Source organism: Anabrus simplex, chromosome 7 (genome assembly GCF_040414725.1).
Source record: "Anabrus simplex isolate iqAnaSimp1 chromosome 7, ASM4041472v1, whole genome shotgun sequence".
In the NCBI taxonomy this organism is placed as follows: Eukaryota; Metazoa; Arthropoda; class Insecta; order Orthoptera; family Tettigoniidae; genus Anabrus; species Anabrus simplex.
Genome location: NC_090271.1, coordinates 334,535,293 through 334,559,643, shown reverse-complemented (window position 1 = coordinate 334,559,643; position 24,351 = coordinate 334,535,293). Strand labels below are relative to the sequence as shown.

The window sequence follows — 24,351 nt, the reverse complement described above, 5'->3', positions numbered from 1 at the left end:
CATTATGGAGAATAATTACAGACACCATGTTGCCATGTTATGTCCTTACCTGATCACCATCACAACAGAAAAATACTGATAGGCAGAATTCAACAACTGTCAAAATGTGTGCATGTCCATTAGCTTATGTCAGTATCCTGATAGATTACAAAGTAGTCTTTTCCTGTCGTTGCAGCACAAATGACCGGGCGAGTTGGCCGTGCGGTCAGAGGCGTGTGGCCATGAGCTTGCATCCGGGAGAGAGTGGGTTCGAATCCCACTGTTAGCAGCCCTGAAGATGGTTTTCCGTGGTTTCCAATTTTCACACCAGGCAAATGCTGGGGCTGTACCTTAATCAAGGCCACGGCCGCTTCCTTCCAACTCCTAGGCCTTTCCTATCCAATCGTTGCCATAAGACCTATCTGTGTCGGTGCGACGTACAGCAGCTAGCAGCACAAATGAACCTTGCATATCTTGCAAATTGAATAAGGCCTAGACTTTTCCTCAGCCTGTATACTTCAGTCAGAGTTTGGACTAGTATTGTAACTACAAGGAATTCTGTTTGACCTGAGAAGTGGGAAACACAATTCCCTTTGATCGGACACTACCCAAGTACTGTCAACGTATTACTAAAGCAGTCTTATAAGGGTGAGACTTGACAGGATACCTGCTATATAGTTGACATTCCTAAAGATCAGTGGTGACTGATTCATTTTACATGTCATGGACAAGAAAGGGTTAATACTACTTCAAAATACAGATTTATTTACAAATTATACAAAGAAATATAAGGTAGCTGAAGGACAGGAAATGTAGAGTTCTTCTTCTTCTTCTTCTTCTTCTTCTTCTTCTTCTTCTTCTTCTTCTTCTTCTTCTTCTTCTTCTTCTTCTTCTTCTTCTTCTTCTTATTATTATTATTATTATTATTATTATTATTATTATTAGCATATTCTCCCAATAATGGAAGACGTTAAGCAAACAACTCAATCAAGCTTTCTTTGGGTTCTTCTTGTTCTTCCAATAGGCTTTCATTCTCTCTGAGAAGGCTTGTTTACGTTCTTCCGACCATTTCGCTCTGCACTGTTTTTGCTTTGGTTGCTCTGATGTAACTTCCCACTTGTTGACTTTGTGTCTGAAGGTGTCTCTTTCTAAAATGTCTGTTGCACATATGTTTGCATTTTTGAGGTCCTTTCGAAGTTCGTCCAGCCAAGGTGTTGAATTCTTAAGTGAGCTAACATAATTTAATATTCTTTTTTGACAGTCGATTTTCTGGTAATCTTGTGAGGTGTCCAAATAATTTCATTCGTCTTTTCTTAATGTCAATTTCTATGTTTGAAACTTTTTCTGTTGTTTTGATTGATTGTAGCCTGTAACCATCTTGGGTATATCTTGCTCCTAGGATTTTCCTGATGATCTTCCTCGCTTGCTTTTTTATTTCTTCTAATTCTTGTTTACTGTTAAGTGACAATGTTTCACTTGCGTAAAGGACAGTTGGTTTTATGACTGTGTTGTAATGCCGAATTTTTGTCTGTCTTGACATGCATTTTTTGTTGTAGATGTCTTGAACTAACCCTAATGCCTTTGGAGACGGTTTTGCTGTGAGATCTTCTCAAGGCCTGTCGGTTCGATGAATTCTCCGAGGTATTTAAAGTACGAGACCTGGTCGATTTTACCGTATTTTGTTCTCAGGCTCGTGATATCTGTCTTTGAACAGAAGAATTTAGTTTTCTCAAATGAAATCTGTAGTCCCACTTTTTCTGCAGATTCCTTAAGTATCTCAAGCTGCTTAATGGCAGTCTCCTCATCCTCTGTTAAAATCGCCAGATCGTCCGCAAATGCAAGGTATGGTACGTAGAGGTTGTTTTTGGGAAAGCTCAATCGGATTGGTTTCCAAGATTCACGTTTCTTGAGTTCCTTCTCCCATTCTTCCATAACCTTGTCTAGGACGACGTTGAACAGAATAGGAGAGAGTCCATCACCTTGTCTCACACCTGTTTGAATGTCGAAGGGTTCTGAAATTTCTCCCATAAATTTCACTTTAGATTTTGTGCCCGTTAGTGTTTGTTTTATGAGTTCTAGGGTTTTGGGATCTAGTTCTCTCTCTTATAGAATTTGGAATAGTGAGGGTCTGTCTATCGAATCATATGCCTTTTTGAAATCTACAAATGTGCATACTGTAGGCTTTTGTCTGAGGGCTCGTAGTTTAAGTATGGTTTTGAGGTTGAAAATTTGTTCTGGGCATGACCTGTTTGGTCTGAATCCTGCTTGAAATTCTGATAATTTGGGTTCTAATTGTTGTTGTTTTCTATGCAAGAGACAGGCTGATAGTATTTTGTATGTGACTGATACAAGTGAGATTCCTCTGTAATTGTTTACGTCTAACTTGCTGCCTTTTTTATGTAGTGGATGGATTAGAGCAATCTTCCAGTCATCCGGGAGCTTTTCGGTTTGCCAAATGTTTTGGATTATTTGTGTAATTTCTCTGGGTGAATTTGGGCCTAAATTTTTCAGAAGTTCAGCTACAATTCCGTCTTCCCCTGATACTTTGATGTCTTTAAGTTTCTTGATATGTGAATAAATTTCTTCTTGAGTTGGTGGTGACGAATTTTCCGGTATGATTTCTGGCTGTACTTTAGGGAATCTCTTTTTGGGTTCTGGACAATTTAAAAGCTGTGAAAAATATGTAGCTAATTCTTGGCAGTTTTCCTTATTTGTCAAGGCTAGTTTACCATCTTGCTTCCGAAAGCAAAGGTTCTGTGGGGAATACCCTTTAATTTGGTTTGCAAAGGTCTTGTAGAAATCGTGTGTGTTGTAATTTTTTAAGTTGTCTTCAAATGACTTCAGTTGGGCATTGACGTATTTCCGTTTATTTTGTCTTGTGTTATTATTATTATTATTATTATTATTATTATTATTATTATTATTATTATTATTATTATTATTAAAGAAGTTCAAAGTGATTTGGAGGAGTTGAATATTACCATGCAAACCATAGAAAACAGAGGCGAAAAAAGTATTTTGAAGAATAAATGCATCAGGCTTCCTCTGACTACTGTACAGAGGAAACAATATGTTATAACGGATGCGGAGAGGGCAGCCAGGTCAACCAGACTCAAGACTTTTTGGGAGAAGAAAAGGAAGACAAATTTGTTGTAGTCTGATTTAAGTACTCCAATGTGGGCGTAAATTCTGTAAATAAATAATAAATTATTATTATTATTATTATTATTATTATTATTATTATTATTATTATTATTATTATTATTATTATTATTATTATTATTATTATTATTATTCTTTAGCATACAGCCTTCTCAGTTTGACCACTACTTCCTTCACTAATGCCCATTCTTCTCAATCAACCACCGCACTCCATTTCTTTAATTGCTAATAGTTTAACATCACACCGACATAGACAGATCTTATGGTGACGATGAGACAGGACATGGCTAGGACTGGGAAGGAAGCAACTGTGGCCTTAATTAAAGTACAGCCCCGACACTTGCCTGGTGTGCAAATGGGAAACTACATAAAACTATCTTCAGGACTGCCAACAGTGGCATTCAAACCCCACCATCTCCTGCATGCAAGCTCACAACAATGAAACCCAAACTGTGTAGCCAACTTGCTTGGTACTCTCCATTTCCTCACCCCTATTTTCCTGAGGTCTTCCTCTACTTCATACATTGTTATCTCCACGTCCTGGATGTACCTCGTTAAGTTCTGCTGCTGGTCCGAAGTCCCAACACCCATATCTAATTATCATCTTATGCTAATGACATGATCTTAAAGACATTGTTCAAAACTTGCAGTCTAATATCGTGGAATTTGGAAAGAAATTAAGTATCAAACCAAAATTAGTACAATAATTCAAGACTAATGTTACATCAGTTGGGAAAAAATCTTAAGGAACTGAACAAAAATTTGGAAAAGATCAGCCGTTTTTAGTGTTAGGGATGAACATTCTCCCAGGATGTTAGTAAAAGGGACCATGGTAGCAGAGCAACATTACCACAAGTTTTTCACAAAAGCGACCACAGTTCAAATCCACAAAATGTGTGGGATTATTTAATGAGATGTTATGGTGGTGTTGTTTGGATTCTACACAAAACTGAAAATCCTGTAACTATGATCACATTATTAACAAATACCTAAAACTAGAAGTTCGCTTGTCTGTTTTGATGGCAGTAAGCTTTTAGTGCACTCAGTTCACAGTTGTGATCAACTGTATTTTGTATGAAAGAAGTAAGTTTGCAGATGAAACTACCCTCATGTTGCTCTGTCCTCTGGCCAACTTTGCTGTATCTCAGGATATCTAACTTACAAGTACCAGACATGAAAATACTGAGATAGATAGATAGACAGAACTAACAAGCAGGAAAGCAATGGCAGGAGGGCAATTGCAATGCATGGATAATGGCTAAGTTAGGACTGATCCTGTGTAGGACCACAGAAGACAGGAGAAACAGAGGGCAACCTAAGACGTGATGGACTGGCTCAGTTTGTAATGATTTCACTCTACAAAGCATAGAGGCACAAGAAGCAAATAGGGGATTTTGAAGGTGCTTAGTTCATTCACAGAGACTTGCAGACAAAGCACAGATGATTGTAAATTGAAGTCAAAATACTTCTATATGGTCTTTCATTCTTTTGTTTGATGACAATATGAAGAGGTAAAAAAACAACACAACAGAGAGAGAGAGAGAGATAGAGAGAGAGAGAGAGAGTTGACCAAGTTATTACTGAAGATAGACAGTAGGTGACACAACAGCAATTTATTGAAGGATGGGTAATGGATGGATATGTAGATGTAATTATTTTACCTTGAACATAATATTGTTAATGATTTAATTACTCTCAAAACTTTCTTTCCTCAGGGATAGTTGTTATTGTTATACTGAAACTTTGCAAAAAAGAACATTAAAATATACAAACAACATTTAATAAGAAATTAATTTTGAAAATGCACCATCAAGATGTTTGTGTTTCAGTACCACCCACATAGCAGGTCTTGGAACTAGTGATGGGATAATCAAATACTTTTAATAATCGAATAACCTCCATCCAATTATTTAAATAACTGAATAACTAATCGAATAAAATAATCGAATGAGTTTCAAATATCATTCAGTTGTAGTGATGATGTAATTGAATCCTTATAATATTCGAATTATCTCCATCTGGTTATTTAAATAATGTTGTGGATCAGGATAGTGAGAGCCTTGTCCTCTACAAGAGAATCAATCTTCAACGATATAATGTTTCTTTTAAGATTATCAAAGGCCTTGGAGAAATCTATGAACATTGTGTGAAATTTACCCCTTGGTAGTCGTAAGATGTTATGTATATCGTCCAGTAGATTTCTTATTGCGTGCAGAGTACTTCTTCCTCTTCTAAATCCAAATTGCTCTTCAGGAAGTTTGGTTTCAATTTCTTCCGTCAGTCGAGTGGTTTTTAACTTGGTGAGTATCTTTAACAAATTATTCTCCAGAGCGATCCCTCTATAGGAATTTGGATCAAGCAAGTTACCCTTTCCTTTATATAAAAACCTTCAATGTGGAGGTTTTCCACGCTTTTGGGATGTCTCCTAGTAACAAGCTTAAGTTCATAAGATTCATTATGGATGGAAGTAATATATTTACAGCAGCTTTAATGTGTTCACTGAAAATGACGTCAGGACCCGGTGCTTTTCTATCTTTTAGTTTAAGTATAGTGTCAGTTAACATGTTAAGAAATAATACTGTCATCATTTCAGACAATATAACTTCATCGAGGGAGATCACGCAGACAAATGGCGTTCTACAGGGTGACCCTCTCAGCCCTTTATTGTTTAACGTAGCTATCTATGATGTGGTTCAAGCGATAAAAGAGGTGTCAAACGAAGTAACCATGTATTTGTATGCTGATGATATGGTTCTAGGATCACAAGATGTTAAAGAGCTACAAAAAGTACTGGATGCACTGGAGAATTGGACAGACACAAATGAATTGCAAGTGAACAATGAAAAGACTGACTACATGATTTTCAAGAAGGGAGGACGAATACCCTCAAGCAACAAAGTGACTTATAAAATGGAAGCATTAAACAACGTAAACAGTTTTAAGTATCTGGGCTTGACAATGCAGACGACAGTAAACTCCTTTAGGCTTCATATTAGGCTACATGCTGCGGCAGCTATGAAAGCAATATTTGACATCAAGAATTTAAATAGATTATCTCTTAAGACGGCCATGATCTTGTTTGACACAAAAATAATCCCTATTTTAACATATGGACTGGAAATTATTTGGGATAAGCTAACAAAGAATGACCTACACACTCTAGAAAAAAATCAAAGCCCAATTCTTAAAGACAACCCTCTATGTATCCAGATTTACTAGATCAAGACTGGTTTATGAACTTGCAAAAGAGCCTTTTTCAATTGAAGATTTGAGATTCAAGCTCGCTCTACCTTATACAGACCACTGGAAGAAACTCTTGGATGAAAGATTGGCCAAAAGGAATTATATTTGTACTGAATTCTATTCGACTGAAGCAATGACGAATAGAACTTGGACCAATACAAACCAGGATCTCTGACATTTTGTCAATTCTATGGCAATTTATGGATACCACTATAAACTCTCGTCGCCATAAGACCTATCTGTGTCGTTGCGACGTAAAGCCCCTAGCAAAAAATAAAAAATAAATAAACTCTGCAAAACTAAGATCTTTCATGAACCTGACGATAGTTGTGTGTGTGCACTGTATGATTTATCTTGTCCTCGTTACCATGTTGTGGAATGCTCTAAGTGAAATAGGCCTATAATAGACTTATGCTTAAAATGACATGTAATCGCTTTATATACACAAATTGTGTGCTCTATTAAAATTAGTATTATTTAAATAATCAAATGAGTTTCAAATATCATTCAGTTGTATCGCATAGAATATTCGGATACGTTAGGAATACATTTTTCTGTCTAAGTGTGTCGGATGGATAATCGATTGAAATAAGCGAATAGATGAACTCTATGTAGGATGCTAAATGGTTTATTTTGTCACCTATTCCTCCTCTGCTCGTTTTACTATTGAGCCAAACACTTGTGATGGGTTCCATTGTCATTTCCTACATTGAGAGGACCATCAGCCTGTTCAAAAAGGACTCAAAACAAGGATTTTCACTCAAATCCTCAAAATTTGGGAAGTCAGAGAAGTACCTGGTGAACTAAAAAATGCCACTGTCATCACAATCTTCAAGAAAGGTGATCGCATTGTGTGTTGCAACTATTATGGTATATCACAACTATCCATTGTAGGTAAAATTCTTGCAAGAATTCTGCTTAACCGCTTTTAGGTTATCTCTGAGAGAGTCCTCCCAGAGTCTCAGTGTGGGTTTCAAACTTCCAGAGGCACAACTAATCTTCAACAAAAATGCAGAGAGCAACAGAATCCTCCCTTAGTTTTTTATGACCTGGAAAAGACATTTGACTCTGTTCCAAATAGTGATGAGATAATCAAGTACAAAATAATAGCCTATTTGATTATTTCATTTTATTCAATTATATATTCGAATGAGGCAGTCGAATAGTGAATATTTTTTCCATCTGATTATTTTTTGGATTATTCATTCAAAACTCCATTTGAACGATGAGGCAATCGAATAGTGAATATTTTTTCCATTCAATTACTTTTTTGATTATCCATCCGAAACTCCATTAGAATCAATGAGGCAATCAAATAGTGAATTTTTCTAATTGATTATTTTTTCGATGATTCATTCAGAACTGCATTCGAATAGATGAGAATTGAATACTGAATGCCTTTGAAATACTAGAATGAAAAGTGATGTTATTAAGGCAGTTAATTCACTCATTTAGTTTCAACATTTGGAGATAAATTTATTCCTAAATGTAAAATTTATATGTATTGAATAGGTGACAAAATAAACCATTTAGCATCCTACATTCAGTATCTTCAATACGGACAACAATGATTTTTATCACTTGTAGATGAACTCTTACGAAAAATAGAAACACGCCTTTTTCCAAATGTATCTCCAAATGTTGAAACTAAATGAGTGAATTAACTGCCTTAATAACATCACTTTTCATTCTATTATTTCAAAAGCATTCAATATTCAATTCTCATCTATTCGAATGCAGTTCTGAATGAATCATTGAAAAAATAATCAATTAGAAAAATTCACTATTTGATTGCCTCATTGATTCTAATGGAGTTTCAGATGGATAATCAAAAAAATAATTGAATGGAAAAAATATTCACTATTCGAATGCCTCATTCGTTCAAATGGAGTTTTGAATGAATAATCCAAAAAATAATCAGATGGAAAAAATATTCACTATTCGACTGCCTCATTCGAATATATAATTGAATAAAATGAAATAATCAAATAGGCTATTATTTTGTATTTGATTATCTCATCACTATTTGGAACAGAGTCAAATGTCTTTTCCAGGTCATAAAAAACTAAAGGAGGATTCTGTTGCTCTCTGCATTTTTGTTGAAGATTAGTTGTGCCTCTGGAAGTTTGAAACCCACACTGAGACTCTGGGAGGACTCTCTCAGAGATAACCTAAAAGCGGTTAAGCAGAATTCTTGCAAGAATTTTACCTACAATGGATAGTTGTGATATACCATAATAGTTGCAACACACAATGCAATCACCTTTCTTGAAGATTGTGATGACAGTGGCATTTTTTAGTTCACCAGGTACTTCTCTGACTTCCCAAATTTTGAGGATTTGAGTGAAAATCCTTGTTTTGAGTCCTTTTTAGACAGGCTGATGGTCCTGTCAATGTAGGAAATGATAATGGAACCCATCACAAGTGTTTGGCCCAATAGTAAAACGAGCGGAGGAGGAATCCTTTACTCTCATGGCTCCCAATGGTCGTGGAGGCACAGATACAGTATTAACATGAGAAAAACCTTGTTTTCCACTCCTGGCATCCAGAGCAATAATTTACATAAAATTCACAAAAATTCTCAATTACAATTAACAATGTACAACTCAAATAGATAGAAAGCATGAATTTACATAACAGTTCATCAGACATCTAATACACAAAATCTAGTAGTATATTTTAAAAATACCTTTCCTAGGCGATGTAGGAGGAGTTCCTTGCGAAGAACTAATACTGAAACCATCACCACCTCTCATGTGCTTCTGTTCCAGCTTTTTCTTTAACTTGAAATATTGCCGTTGAGTTCTCTCGTCCTTGTGGAAGTTGAGGGGTGGAGAAGAGTGGCCTAGAGAAGCATCCAATAAACATTAATACTCTCACTAACAGTCTCAAACTCAAACATTGAGTTTAAAATAAATTATAAGTACAGAAGACAAAGTGAGGTCAGATACATCAACATAGAGCAAATCTTCAAGAGAAATGGATATAGTGAAAACTGAACTTAAATGCCAAATCCATAGCTTCATAACTAACCTAACTAACCCCATGGCAGTACAGGCCTGAAGGGCCTTGGCCTACCAAGTGACCGCTGCTCGGCCCGAACGCCTGCAGATTATGAGGTGTCGTATGGTCAGCACATGATTCGTCTCAGCCATTATTCTTGGCTTTCTAGTCCGGGGCTATAGCTTCATAGGCTAATATTAAGAAGAGCGCCTCCAAATAGACCAGAGGTTTAAGAAGTTGTGTTGAAAAAACCAAGGTACATTTGGAAGTTCTCATTTAATATGTCTGCAACATATGTTGTAATTAAAATTTTGATAATGCTTTTTTTTTCTTTTCAAAATGTTGAGAAAACCATAGGCCTATGTCTACTCAGGGAATGTAAACAAAACAGGAGATATTTTAAATAAAATAACTATTTAGAACACATTTTTGATTAATTACATAAGAGAAGCATTACCATCTGATCATCGGCAATATATAGTCAGAGGGTCTTTTTCACATGACAGGCAGCTGGTCTTATAAGACTTAATATAAATACAAGGAAGAATCGTATTTAAAGAAGAACTACTTAGAACAGGATAGAGCACATTATGCAACAGGAATGGAGAAATCGTTCCAGACCATGTTATAGCAGAAACATAAGCAAACATTGTATATGTTTGTCCAACCCTTGTCCCGTTTCCCTACGGGGTCGGGTATGAGGTGAGATGAATTTGTCGTGGCGGTTTTTTATGAATTTTACAACAGTAACAATGAAAATGAAAATATTCTTTTTTCTTACCCTGTTGAGTAGGAGGAGGTACATGTGCCATGACTCCAGGTTGCAATGGATTTGCATGGCCAAACGGAGGAGGAGGATAACCTGCAGGGAGACCCTGAGGTGCGTAGAAAGTCTGCGGAGGTTGGTTAGAACTAGTACCAGGCCCTGGCCCCTGAAATCAGAAACAAAATTAATCCACATTGTAGATACATGTGAAAATAAGAGAGTAAAAATACTATGAGGAAATTCAGCAAAATGAAAGTACAATCACAATGACAATATATTTATTTTTCACACTTTAACAAATCAACAATTAACAGAAGGAAATGATGACAATAAAGGCTACATTGAAATTAATTTAATATTGCTTCAGCCTACGCTCATCTCAATTCAAGTTTTTTTTCTTTCGTCGCATCGACACAGATAGGTCTTATGGCGACGATAGGATAGGAAAGGACTAGGAGTGGGAAGGAATCGGCCGTGGTCTTACAGAAAGGTACAGCCCCAGCATTTGCCTGGTGTGAAAATGGGAAACCACCGAAAACCATCTTCAGGACTGCCGACAGTGGGGTTCGAACCCACTATATCCTGGATGCAAGCTCACAGCTGTGCGTCCCTAACCGCACGGCCAACTCTCCCGGTCAATTCAAGTTTACCCATAAAAAATATAAGCTTGAGCTGTATGCATATAAGATGTTGACAACTTAGATTGATAACAATAATGTTATTGGTTTTTCATCCTAGGACTACCGTACTTTTACGGTTTTTCGGAGGCACGGAAGTGTCAGGATTGTGTCCCATAGTTATTTTATGTGCTGGTAAATCTACCGGCATGAGGCTGGTATCTGAACGCCACCAGAGCGAGCTGGACTCAGAAAGTCAGTGTTTTACTGTTTGAGCCACTCAGCCTGGCATTTCTGCTTTCTGCGTATATTTCAGAATCAGTATCCCGATTCGAGCAAAGATTTCAATTTTGGATAGAGGGTTTCACTCAGTCTTGTGAGACCAAATGAAGATGAAGATGGGCGATACGAGAGGCAGAGGACCGGGTCAAGAAAGCTAGGCAATATTACTGACAATGACCATATTTTTCAGGCCATCTCATTGGGCTGTAGTATTGTTTTGGCAGCCCAAGGCTATTCAGCTCACGGCTGTTTATGCCTAATTAGGAACAACTGTAGTAATGTTCATGGTTGATGGAGGGGAAAGGGAGTGAATTCGTGTACACATATTCAAAAGCTCCGTAACCTTTCTCTCAAGGAGGTAACCCGTCACCGAAACCCTACCTTGTGCTAACCTTAGTTAGGCTAACAAATCCATACGCAGTAGTCTACAGCACCGTGAAGTACCCAAAGAAACTTTCTTCAACTTACCCCCAGTATTCCTGGAGTCGCCCTGGCACGCTTTGGCTTTGGCCGGGTGTTTATGACCTGATCACCTTTCTGTCACCAACTGTTGTTTGTGGTGTTAGCGACCGACCGAAATTCTAACATCAGCTGTCCATGTGAAAAAACCACTGCGTTAATTAAGCCCCGACCTCAAATATATTTTTAAATGGTAGAGTGAGCAAAATAGTAGTCGGACTCATTGGCTGTATGTTCAGCGTTAGTGGCCTTCAGGTCAGAGGTCCCGGGTTCGATTCCCGGAGCTTGAGAGTTGCGTGATTGTGTTCGTCGTTAAGGCACATCTTCATCTACATATTACAATATATACACCAGTGAATACATCTCCTGACCATTCAGCCAATGAGCCCGACTACTATTTTGCTTACGGTACTCTACGATTTAAAAATATGTTTGAGGTAAACTCAGACATGCCAACTTTCAAAAATAAAAAGTCAGGAGAAATTTGGCAGCGAATCGCGACGTATTGCGGCACATCACTTTTGGCAGAACATGTACTAATTCATTATAATTCATTACATTAATAAATCTATTTAACCTACATATATATATTTCATTATTTATATGTAAATACTAAATACTGTAAGTTATAGACATACCTGAACTTTAGGAACATGTATGTGACTTCTCATACTTCAACATGCTGAACACATTACGACTAATAGATGTTCAACACACCCATAGCTGACTTAACCGTCTTCAGGAACATGGAACTAATTTTTTGCTTAAAGCACTTGCCTTGCTGAACTGATTTTATGGTTAAACGTTTCTCCAAAGTTTGTTCAGACAGCAAGGATCTGAACTGTGTTTTTGTCCTTGTGACTCTGTTAAAAATACTTTCACATTCTGCATTGCTACGTGGAAATGATAAAATAGCAAGCATCACGTTAGAGAGTCTGTCACATTTAAGTACCAGTACACGATCAGCTGATTTCATCTTGACCTACCAATGCCCACTGAACATTAATTCTTCCTTTTGCCAGGTCTGTTTCTTCGAGCTGAAAGTTACAGAACTGGGAGTGCAGAATATCAGTTTCTTTATCTCAATGTTCCGTTTCACTAGTCATAATGTTCGGAAACTTGTAAATGAAGAATCTAAGGCTGATGCCTTACTTATAGCAGAAATAATTGCAACTTCTGCATTAATTAAAACTTCATCTTTGAACGGAAATTTGTGTACCATGTAGTTACACGGTGAAGAGAAACACTTTCTAACAGAATTAAAGAATATGCACTTTTACTCAGACTTCAAACTGATCACTAAAACAAACGCAGAGTTCCCTATCATCAGATCACAATCATCCATTCGATTTGCTGGAGTATGATAATCTATATCAAGGAGAGAGGAGGAGGAGCTTTTAATAACGTCTGGTTTCACAAACCTTGCCATCACATTCTTCAATAGTTCCTCCAAAATTGACTTCAATAAGTGGATGTGCGGCATACGTAACCGAAGAGCTACGTTTTGATTCTCAAAGATATTCATAAAAATTGAGAGGAAAAGACAAAAAGATTCATGTAAATTTGATGAAAGGAACATGAACAGTCGTTCTTCACGTGAAAAAGCAAAGCTTTTAGTGTCATCAGCAGTTTCATTTTGGGGGAGAGGGGGGGGGGTGAAACTGATGACTGGGTTTTCCTTTTAACTGAGGAGTGTGGTGAAATGTTATGACAATCTTTACAGACAAACAAGACACATCTACACTTAGACTGTGCTTAGGAATTTTGTAAGTCTTAAAAGTTCCCATTTGAGAATCCTTACTCACAATTTCGCTCCTGAATAAAGTAATCAAGGGGTCCCACTGCAGCAAAATCCCAACTAAACACCTTCTTAGTGATAACCATCGAGTAGGCACACATGCTTCAGAATTTTCCTGATCTCTGCGTTGTGTAAAGTTGAAATTCTCTGAACATGGGTGCCCGCAGGATATATTCCAAAGGGGGGCACATTAACAATTTTCTTTAATATAAAAACCAATATAACGTCAAAACATTGAATTGTTTACAGACATTTCCGGTTATAACAGATGCTAGATGACTGTCAGTAAGTTCAGTTTTTGAAATAATCTGGTATGATATTAAACAATTGAACATCAACCTTTTTTATAATTCCAGGTGAGGGCAAGCGCCCCCCCCCCCCCCTCCGTTGAGGGCGCCCATGTTTCTTAATATTTTTTTTCCTCTTTGCACTCCTTTCCAGATAATAAAATATATCAATTATACTTTCATCTACATTTGCAGGCAAGCACACCGCACCCTTCTCTACATCAAGATTAATTAGGTGACAAGAGCAGCCTACGATGATTATGTTACTATTTTCCTGCTTCAAAGATCCTGTCACACCATTCTTTAGTCCTACCATTACTGGAGCATTATCAGCACCAAGAGCTAGGCAGTCTTTTAATGGAATGCGGAATTCGTGAATTAGGCACAGAGAGTAGACAATTCTGAATTTCATTGAGTTAAGGCCTAAAAAATGTTACAACAACAGGATATATTTTCAAGTCGCTTTTATTGCTATCAGTAGCAACAAAACAAATTCATTCAACTGCAAATGTATTTGTAATACAATTTTCGCCCCTTCTTCCAACTTCCATGCACATTTCTGTAATGACAGCCGCTGTTTTCGTTTTAGCACACACATATCGTTTAGCGATTTACGAATCAGGAAACATTTTGCGAAACTAAGGCCCAGCGTGATCGGCACAATTTACAGGCAGGCTATGTTCTACGATAAATGACGTAAATAAAGCCTCGGCATTCGTCACAGGATTTACATCTTGGTTTTTTACATGAAAAGTTTAGTTTCTGGTTTACTTCTACACACTGGACACTCTCCGTATGTTTTTTCGTTTGCACACCTACATATAGGACAGAAAGTGAACGTTGGCCCTTCCTGGATTCACTGAAACACGGAAACTCTTCCCTATTAGCGCTTCATATTTCTTTTTTGATATTTTGGCCAAAACAAATATGAAGACATACAACCAAGAAGCACTACTATGTGACGTAACACGAGCACTTACGCAGGCTCTGCCCCTGGTAGACGTCTATGGTGTGCTACTTCTGCGGTTAGGTTACTCACTTGCCACTTCCATTTCCTATTATTAAGCTATTTGAGTATTTTTGACTGTATTATAGACCAAAGAGGTGCGTATGGCTGGCCACCGTGCCCCTACTGCCATCCGGTTATGATTATTAGAACTACTATCGCCATGTATCGATAGAACGAGGAAACGCGTGCCAGTTTAAAATAATACGAAAATTACTGAAACTGCTCTGAAAATCGGGGGAACGGTCCTAGCGATCGGGAGATCGGGAAGAACGATGAAAAATCGGGAGTCTCTCGCTTAAATCGGGAGAGTTGACACATCTGTAACACTTAATTAACGCAGTGGTTTTCGACACGGACATAGGGTTGGCGTCAGGAAGGGCATCCGACCGTAAAACGGGGCTTAATCCTCATATAGTGTCGACCCTAAGTAGTTGGGAAAAAGCTAGGAAGAAGTGTGCTAAGTTGTACAGTACACATAACCTAACAAAGTGGTTATTTACCTGTTAGTAATACACAATATTAAGAAGAAAAGGCCACATCTCAGCGAAATGAAAATAAAATGGCGTATGGCTTTTAGTGCCGGGAGTGTCAGAGGACAAATTAGGCGCGCCAGGTGCAGGTGTTTTGATTTGACACCCATAGGCGACCTGGGGTGAAATGATGATGTAGACGACAAATACACCCAGCCCCCGTGCCAGCGAAATTAACCAATGATGGTTAAAATTCCCGACCTTGCCGGGAATCGAACCCGGGATCCCTGTGACCAAAGGCCTGCCCGCTAACCATTTAGCTATGGAGCCGGACCACATCTCAGTGATGGGTACTTACTTCTAGCTTTTTGTGATCACTCAATTCGGAAGTTTTCATAAATCAACTAATATATACAGTCCAACTGACCTCCTGTGTTCATAACCTGTGCTAATCTTGCTGAAACTTTTCTTTTGGTTCGCATTAAATCACTGGCTATGACTCTACATTAATGTCACAACTTTTATATTGAAGACGCAAACGAATTGGTCTATATCCACCCCACCCCTTTACTAAACAGAGTGTATGAAAATTGTTGCCAGTACTTTGGGTGCGGGTTTATCGAGTGCGTGGTAAGAAAGGCACCATCCTAACCACAAAGTAACAAGTGAAACCAACGTAAACTATTCCGAGGACAGTCGATGCGGCACCGCGGACATCTGACACATATAATACGCTCATCTCAGGGAAGTGAGTCAAGACAATAAAATCAGTACAAAGTAGTTATTAATTCCGATGAACACCAAGATTTCAGTACCTACCAATCTAGAAACAGCATTAGATCTATACAAATACATGGTCGCCTAGGTTCTTCTTGATAGATACAGAAGTGGAAAAGAAAAAGGGAAATCATTCTCACCTGTTGTGAACACACCTCCATTCAGGTAGATTTTCTAAAATTCCAATTAAACGAGTATCAAAACCTTCAAAGGAACTACAGTTTTCGACGGTTTCCTTTCACGGAACAAAAGAAATCAGAATCCAATAGAATGAGAATCACACAAAATACATACAACAAAATATGCCTTCGAGAGCCCAGAATTTACCAATAAAAATTGCGCATATTAACAGCAATAAATTTAGACAAAAACACAAAATGAAAATACGGAATTCCAAGCACCATATACTCTTCTACAATAAGAAAAAATGTTCTTTATCATTTTTCGTTCGGAAAACGCATTTTGTCTTCAGCATTAAGATGTGCAATGTTCCTATTGGTCAATTATTGGCAAAAATTAAATTTTAAACGCCGTAAATGTCTTCATTTGTTCTCTCTTAATGATTTACACAGCCTTCTACAGCGAATAGTTCGGACAGAGTTACGATAACAGACGATACAGGCACAGATTGCGTAATATTCTGAGCTTGTGATTAAAGCACTATTAAACAGGAATCACCTGACAGTTTCAAGGCAATGTCTGTAGTGGATTAACTGGATGAATCAGTAACCGGTTTAAATTATCTTTTTTTTTTTTCAAGAAAATTCCTGTGGCTACTCCAACGAGGGTGGGCGGCATGTGCCATGAATGGGAACTGCGTGTTTTTGTAATGGAAGATAGTGTTGTGTGTGGTGTGTTACTGTGTGGTATACGGTGAGTTGTAGGAATGTTGTTGGGTTTCCCAAGCCAAGGGAATAACTATTTAAGGTTAAAATGTCCGATTCGACCGGGAATCGAAGTCTGAGGCCCTCTGAACCGAAGGCGACTATGCTCACCATTCAGCTAACAAGCTCGACACCGGTTTGCATTCATTTCACATGATGGAAGTGCTACTAAAATGTTTTCATTCCTCCCCTGAAGGGGGAGACGGGCCTCCTAGACAGTGACGCCATTCTCAGGGCAGTCGACGGTGGGGACCAGCACCTCTCAGCCGCGGCCACCCCCTCCTCTGCACGGTTGGTCGGTCGGTCGAAGGCCACTCTACAACCATCGACGACATGACGGAATAAAGTTCGGAATTGCAGAAGAGAACTATAATTACATGAAACTGGAAAGAAAATGCTGTTCCTATAAAGACAAACACAGACTGATCACTAATAACTTAGGTAACCATTCTTTGTTTACATTAAGAAAAATGACGCGTTCTATAAATAAATATATTAGGTAAGCAGTACACGGGTTTCATTACAAGGTATGACGTAATGAACTATTCGATGATCTGTTGCGGATGTGGAGCACGACCTCCAACAATATCATGCTACCGAGTATACAAAACGACTAGCACGATTCTGCAGTACTGTAAAACAACCAGTGTATATACTCCATGTATAATCGTGTATATTAGTTTTATTTTCTTGCTTAGTTATTGCTATCAATATCGTACATTGGCTGCACTAAATATTATTAAATAACTTTGTTGGGTACGATACTGTATCTCAAGATGAACGAGGACCTTCTGCTTCATTTTCCTAAGGATCAGATCTCTTCCTTTTTTCACTTCTGAACCGAGTTAACAGAGGATGTGTGCAAGTCAGAAGTAATATAAACCGGAGGTAACGATGATTTCGAATTCAACGTTCCTCATCGGTAACAAAGGTATTCACAAATTTCTCCCAATTGCCTGTGACGTTAGAATGCACGCGCTGTGCAATATGTTACGTACTTACAGTGGATCAGAGATAGAATGACTGACTCATGATCCGAAGTTCGAACGCTAACTGTTTTCCATTTTTAATAATAATAATGTTATTTGTTTTACGTCCCACTAACTTCTTTTGCGGTTTTGGGAGACGCCGAGATGCCGGAATTTAGTCCCGCAGGAGTTCTTTTACGTGCCAGTAAATCTACGGAGACGAGGCTGACGTATTTGAGCACCTTCAAACACTACCGAGAATGAGCCAGGATCGAACCTGCCAAGTTGGGGTCAGAAGGCCAGAGTCTCAACCGTCTGAGTCACTTAGCCCGGCTGTTTTCCATTTTTAATTATGTTACGTAATTTTAAACACACTTTAATACCGAATGTAACTGCATCTCTCATTCTTTCTTCCTTTCTTTCTTAATCCGTTTACCCTCAAGGGTTGGTTTTACACTCGGACTCAGCGACGGACCCCACCTCTACCGCCTCAGGGGCAGTGTCCTGGAGCGCGAGACTTTGGGTCGGAGGATCCAACTGGGAAGGAGACCCCATACCTCACCCAGGCGGCCTCATCTGCTAAGCTGAACAAGGGCCTTGTGGGGGATGGGAAGATCGGAAGAGATAGACAAGGAAGAGGGAAGGAAGTGGCCGTGGCCTTAAGTTAGATACCAGCCCGGCATTTGTCTGGATGAGAAGTGGGAAACCACGGAAAAACACTTCGAGGATGGTCGAGATGGGAATCGAACACCCCTCTACTCAGTTGACCTCCCGAGGCTGAGTGGACTCGGTTCCAGACCTCGTACCACTTTTCAAATTCCGTGGTAGAGCTGAGAATCGAACCCGAGCCTCCGGGGGTGGCAGGTATACCACAGAGACGGACGCGACTCTCTTATTAGGCCTACAAGTTCAGTGCATTGTCACCTGTATACAAGACATAAGGTCAACGCAATATTTAATACACAAGACGTTTTGGATACCCTACTGAAACAAAAGGGCAAGACTATTATGTGTTAAGAGTATTTACTATAATGTTCTTGTTCAGTTTAATGAATTACTTTAAATCAGCCCTACATATTCATTTTAACTATTGTAAATAAATATAGAAGCAATGATAATGACGACGATTAGGACAGCCAAGCATTATGGGTGATAATACGTCTTGGCAATCTATAAATGTGTAAGGAAGACAAGATTTGATATGGGAGGGAAAAACAGATTCTACCCAGGGCTGCACTATGGGTGACATTCAGCGCTCATACTGTTAACGGGTGTCGACCTCCACATTCCAAGACTTCAGGTTCGCAAGTTAAAACCAGACCAGTCGGATATTTGAAGGGGGAAAATAAGCCCATTTCGCACTCCATGTCCTACAAAGTCGGCATGTGAAAGATCTCTGGTAACACACTGGGCATTTACCACACAACATTAATTAAAAGTCTACAGCAGGTCACCAACAGAGTTAAACGGAACGACTAAATCAAAATATCTGCATTTATAATAATAATAATAATAATAATAATAATAATAATAATAATAATAATAATAATAATAATAATAATAATAATAATTATGTGTAGCATGAAATATATACATAACCTTGCACATTAATACAAATAATTAATTAGGGCCTAGAAATGAAAGTTTAATAAAACCATCCATAACGAGAAAAAACAGGAAGAAGCAGCTCACGCTCTCACGAATCGCACAGCCATGCCAAGAGTCAAAAACTACAAAGCGCATAGCTAAGGAGAGGGAAACTTGATGGTCGTCACGAACTGTTACGCGTAGGCGAAAGAAATCATAGATTTATTTTAATTTATGGTCTTAAGTTTCTTGATAACTTGCTATTCTTAGCCTTCTCGGTATCCAAGAACTATCGAAATAATCCTGCATAAGAGAACATATCAAAGGTTGAACAGGAAAAAGATAAGTGTATGCGAAGAAAAAGAATAGAGCCCAATAGCACAGCAGTTATTTTAGTATTGATTAAACATAAACATACCGTAGGTAATTTCACATAGGCCTCTTAAAAAAACAGTTGTGGGCCTACACAATTTTTCGAGAGGGAGTCAATCATAACGTATGCGATGGCAAGAAAACCTTGGAATGGCTGGGACCTCAATTCTTTTAACTTGCTTTCATTCGCTCCGTTAAAGTAATAATCAGAAAGATCCAACGACTAGAATTTACTTTCTATGAAAATACTTGTCTAAGATAAGATAAACAGAGGAATCAGATAAAAAGGAACCACTAATCCGAAGCAACTACCACCTGAAATATACCTGTCTAATGAACAAACAGAAATACGAATAAATATTCATAATCATATTCCCAAAATGTAGAGATTTAAAATTGAACAATCAAACATTAAGAATTGATAACATACGTGTACAACGTGAACTTGAGCGCCAAGCACTACAGGTAACTGTCAACGTCAGCTGGTGCGCTGTCACTCAGTGATACGGTAACAACTATTTCTCTCTTACCGTTTCCGACTTGGTTGTTGCTGCATGAACTAGCTTCTTTCCACTGGTGCTCTCTACGGCCATATTAAATTACGAAGTTGTCGTCCATGCGAGCAGTAAGCGAGATGTCAGCAAAACCTCCCGTTTAACCTTGCGTAGATGTTGCTATGTTGGCACTGCTAGTAACGGAGCCCGCCGCAGTGGCGCCACCATCCTCTGTTATCAGTCCTGCCAGCCTGACTTCGCGGAATGATGCCGTCTCACCTCCCACCTCGCCCCGCAAACACATGGTCGTGCGGCCAGACAAAAACATTTACGTGGCTGAATGTCACTGGTACTTCACAGGACCAAAGCTGCTGCTACATATCAGGAAACTAATGCACACATTCTCTGTCGAGCAGCATACAAGCAGGAATACAAAACAAAATTATATGTACACAATTCGTGTAATGTTTTGCTACAGTATTGGTTTTACTAGTTTATTCCGTCTTAACGCGAGCTCGGAATATATTTAATATTGAGCGCTTTAAATATTTAAAGAAAGGTAAGTTATAACATTCCTAGTTTTTTAAATTACGTCAATTTGGTATGCAACACACTACATCTGGATGAACCTTTGCAATTAGACCTGCCGATATTAGTCCGAAAACACTTAAATGTTGTGTCAACAGCTTGTGATCGGAAAGTGTTGTAAGAGGACAGACATAGAGCGCTGGCCTTCGAAGCCTAAATTAGCAGGTTCGATGCTGGCTCATTCCTGAGGTATTTGAAGGTGCTCGAATACGTCAGCCTCGTATCGACAAAGTTACAAAGTTACTGGTACGTAAAAGAACTCCTTCGGGACAAATATTTCGGTACCTCCGAGTGTCCGAAGACCATGAATATTCAGTCAGTTGGTGGGCCGTAAATCCAATAATATTATTGAAAGGAGGACAGGTCATACATTATGTACTTTTGTAAATATATTTCTAGTTGTTATTCCATTTTCATGGATTTGATATTATGTTCCTTGTTAGAGTTTTATCAACTAAAATATATACCGTACCTTCCATCAACAAAAAAGCCAACATAGTTTTAATGAATAAGAATAACAATAATGTTATTGGATTTACGTCCCACTAAGCACGTTTACGGTTTTCGGAGACGCCGAGGTGCCGGAATTTAGTCACGCAGGAGTTCTTTTACGTGCCAATAAATCTACCGACACGAGGCTGACGTATCTGAGCACCTTCAAATACCACCGGATTGAGCCAGGATCGAACCTGATAAGTTGGGTCCAGAAAGCCAGCACTTCACCGTCTGAGCCACTTAGCGCGGTAAATGAAAAACAGATTTTGCATTCAATTAAAGTTTTTTTTAACGTCGCGTCGACCCAGACAAGTCTTATGGCGACGATGGGATAGGAAAGGGCTAGGAGTGAGAAGGAAGCGGCCGTGGCCTTAATTAAGGTACAGCCCCAGCATTTGCTTGGTGTGGAAATGGGAAACCATGGAAAACCATCTTCAGGGCTGCCGACAGTGGGGTTCGAACCACTATCTCCAGAATACAAGCTCACTGCTGCGCGACCCTAATCGCACAGCCAATTTGTTCGGTATTAACGCTGTTTGCAAAAATCGTAGTACTGTTGAAACCATTTTCTAAAGCAAGAATTCTTGAACTTTTATAAGACTTTTATTTTGCTGATCACGACCACGGGATCGTTAGTTTTACGTGGAATCCGAACCACAGGGACGTGCTATTTCATTTCAAGAATCCAACATTGGCCGTACCTCGAACCGTGACAATTCAACTCTAATATCACGGCCCCCTACTCTTCTTCCTCCGACGCTTTTCTCAAATCTTGACGGAATCGTGGTGAGCACATGTGGACTTAGCCCAGTGTTACGACCGGAAGCCCTTCTTACCACCAACCCTATATTGTAGGTTGTATTCAGTATGTGGTTGTGTACCGTGTTGTGTACTGATACAAATATCGAGCAGAAGAAACTAAAATAGCCGACCTGAGGAGAAATCGAACCCACCACCCTCTAACCCGAAGGTCGCATCGCTGACTGTTCAGCCAAGGAGCCTATCATGCCCTCTATTACATTTTGCAAAACCGGTAAATTTTCTTAAGAATGCACACCTAACATACAAGCATCAAATGTCCCACTTCTGCCATTGTAATTTGAAGAAAAAATAACGCTGCCTACGAGGTTTGGGACGTAAGTCATGAATGTGGGATTCGCCAGAGAAATGGAAATACACAGATGGGAGTGGGGAGAAAAAGGTACTATGGAATGAACGAATAACGCCGAGGGTCCGCCTCTGTCGTGCAGTGGTTAGTGTGAATAGCTGCCACCCTCGGATGCCGGGGTTCGATTCGCGGCTCTGCCATGAAATTTGAAAAGTGATACGAGGGCTGGAACGGGGTCCACTCAGCCTCGGGAGGTCAACTGAGAAGGGGGTTCGATTCCCATTTCCGCCATCCTCGAAGTGTTTTGCATGGTTTTTCATTTGTCCTCCAGGCAAATGTCGGGATGGTACCTAACTTAAGGCCACGGCCGCTTCTTTCCCTCTTCCTTGTCTATCCCTTCCAATTTTCCCATCCCCTCACGAGGCCCCTGTTCAGTATAGCAGGTAACGCCGCTTGGGCGAGGTACTGGTTCTCTTTCCCGGTTGTATCCCGCGACCCAAAGTAGCTTGGGCGAGGTACTGGTCCTCTTTCTCAGTTGTATCCCTCGACCCAAAGTTTTAAGCCCCATTTACAATGCAAACGTAACGTAACGTAAACTTAAAATTACCGTTAAGTTAGAAGTTTGCGGACATGTTACCTGGTGGAACCATTCACAATGCGCCGACGTAAACTTAACTGCAAGTCCGTAAAATTAAGGGATTGCAAACTCCAAGCTCTTGCGGTTAATTTTACGTTAAGTTTAACAACCAGCCAATCAGAGCAGATGTAAACATTGCATTTTGTGCGTGATATAATGACCTCTTTCGACGAAACAATGTAATCTTTGTATGTATGATGAAAGGAAGAAGGATTACAAAGATGCTGTGCCCAAAGAGAATACGTGGAAATAAATATGCTGTAGCAATGAAATCTGACGGTAAATGGCGGGAGACAAGCTCGCAGCGCTGGCGACCAGGCGAGTGACAATCCCAATCATAGATAAAACATCGTCCCTGTATATTTCTTAACATTATGACAGACTACTAGTTTACGAAAACGATATCATCCAAACATCTCATCGGAGTGTGATAGCTAGGCGCATAGATGTCGGTAAAGGAGACCGTACACTTCCTTTCATTAGAAAATGGGAACCAAATCGTAAATTAGTGTGAAACAGTTCAGATTTCATCCACATGTACCAAGCAAGCTAAGCGGGTCATTTTTTTTTTTACAGAAGATTACCGAAATCGCTCTGAGATAACCTTCTTTGATTCATGGGATGAACCCATGTTCTACACCGTCCTTCAGTTCGCCTTTTCAGGTACACAGCTCCCAAGAGCAAAGCAAGAGATGTTTGGAGTAATATGAATTCCGCTACCACGTTGTTTGATTCCATCGAGGTGTTAAAATATAAAACTGTGAGATAGTCTAAAACCTGACTTCCCTGCTAAATAACATGGCAGTGTTTTGATTGGCTGCTGTGTACTCTTTACGTTCTTGTTACGATCCTCCATTGTGAATACCACCAATTTTACTGTTACGTTTGCATTGCGAATGGGACCTTACGCTCCAGGACACTGGCCTTGAGGCGTTAGAAGAGGGAACCCTCGCTGAGTCCGAGAGAAAATCGAACCCTGGAGGGTAAACAGATGATTTACCAGGTATAAGATATAATGCGAGGAAACTGTGAGTCCTTGTTCTACATATGTTCATTCTCAGTAACCTTTACGAGTAGTTCCCTACATTGTCCACAACACGTTGCCTGTCTCCTCATCAGTCTCATATTTCACATCATTGTCAATGTCCTCTCTTGTTCCAGACCATCTCCCACACAATGGATCTTTCACTTTGGGGAGAAGAGGAGGGCTGGTAAGTATGGCGGGTGTTTCAGTGTTTACCACCCCCAGCGCTGAAGTTCCCTTCGTACAATCTCTGCTGCATGCGGTCTGGAGCTGTCATGGAGAAGATCCGGACTTTTGTCCTAATGGCACGACGTAAATATATCTACAATACGGTTCTGTAGT

General features: G+C 39.3%; 1 protein-coding gene across 3 annotated transcripts in view; it reads right to left on the bottom strand.

Annotated features, from left to right (window-relative positions):
• Nucleotides 1–24,351, bottom strand: part of LOC136877620 (fibronectin type-III domain-containing protein 3a) — a 384,749-nt gene that overhangs the window by 97,227 nt on the left and 263,171 nt on the right. For 2 of the 3 annotated variants that reach the window (XM_067151798.2, XM_067151799.2), the window contains 2 exons: nt 10,169–10,319; nt 9,074–9,229 (listed from right to left, as the gene is read on the bottom strand). In XM_067151798.2, the coding sequence (XP_067007899.1) occupies nt 9,074–9,229; nt 10,169–10,319 (307 nt within the window). Of the gene's footprint in view, nt 1–9,073; nt 9,230–10,168; nt 10,320–20,193; nt 20,346–24,351 lie in introns of those variants that run through there. The other variant, XM_067151801.2, reaches the window with a different exon arrangement.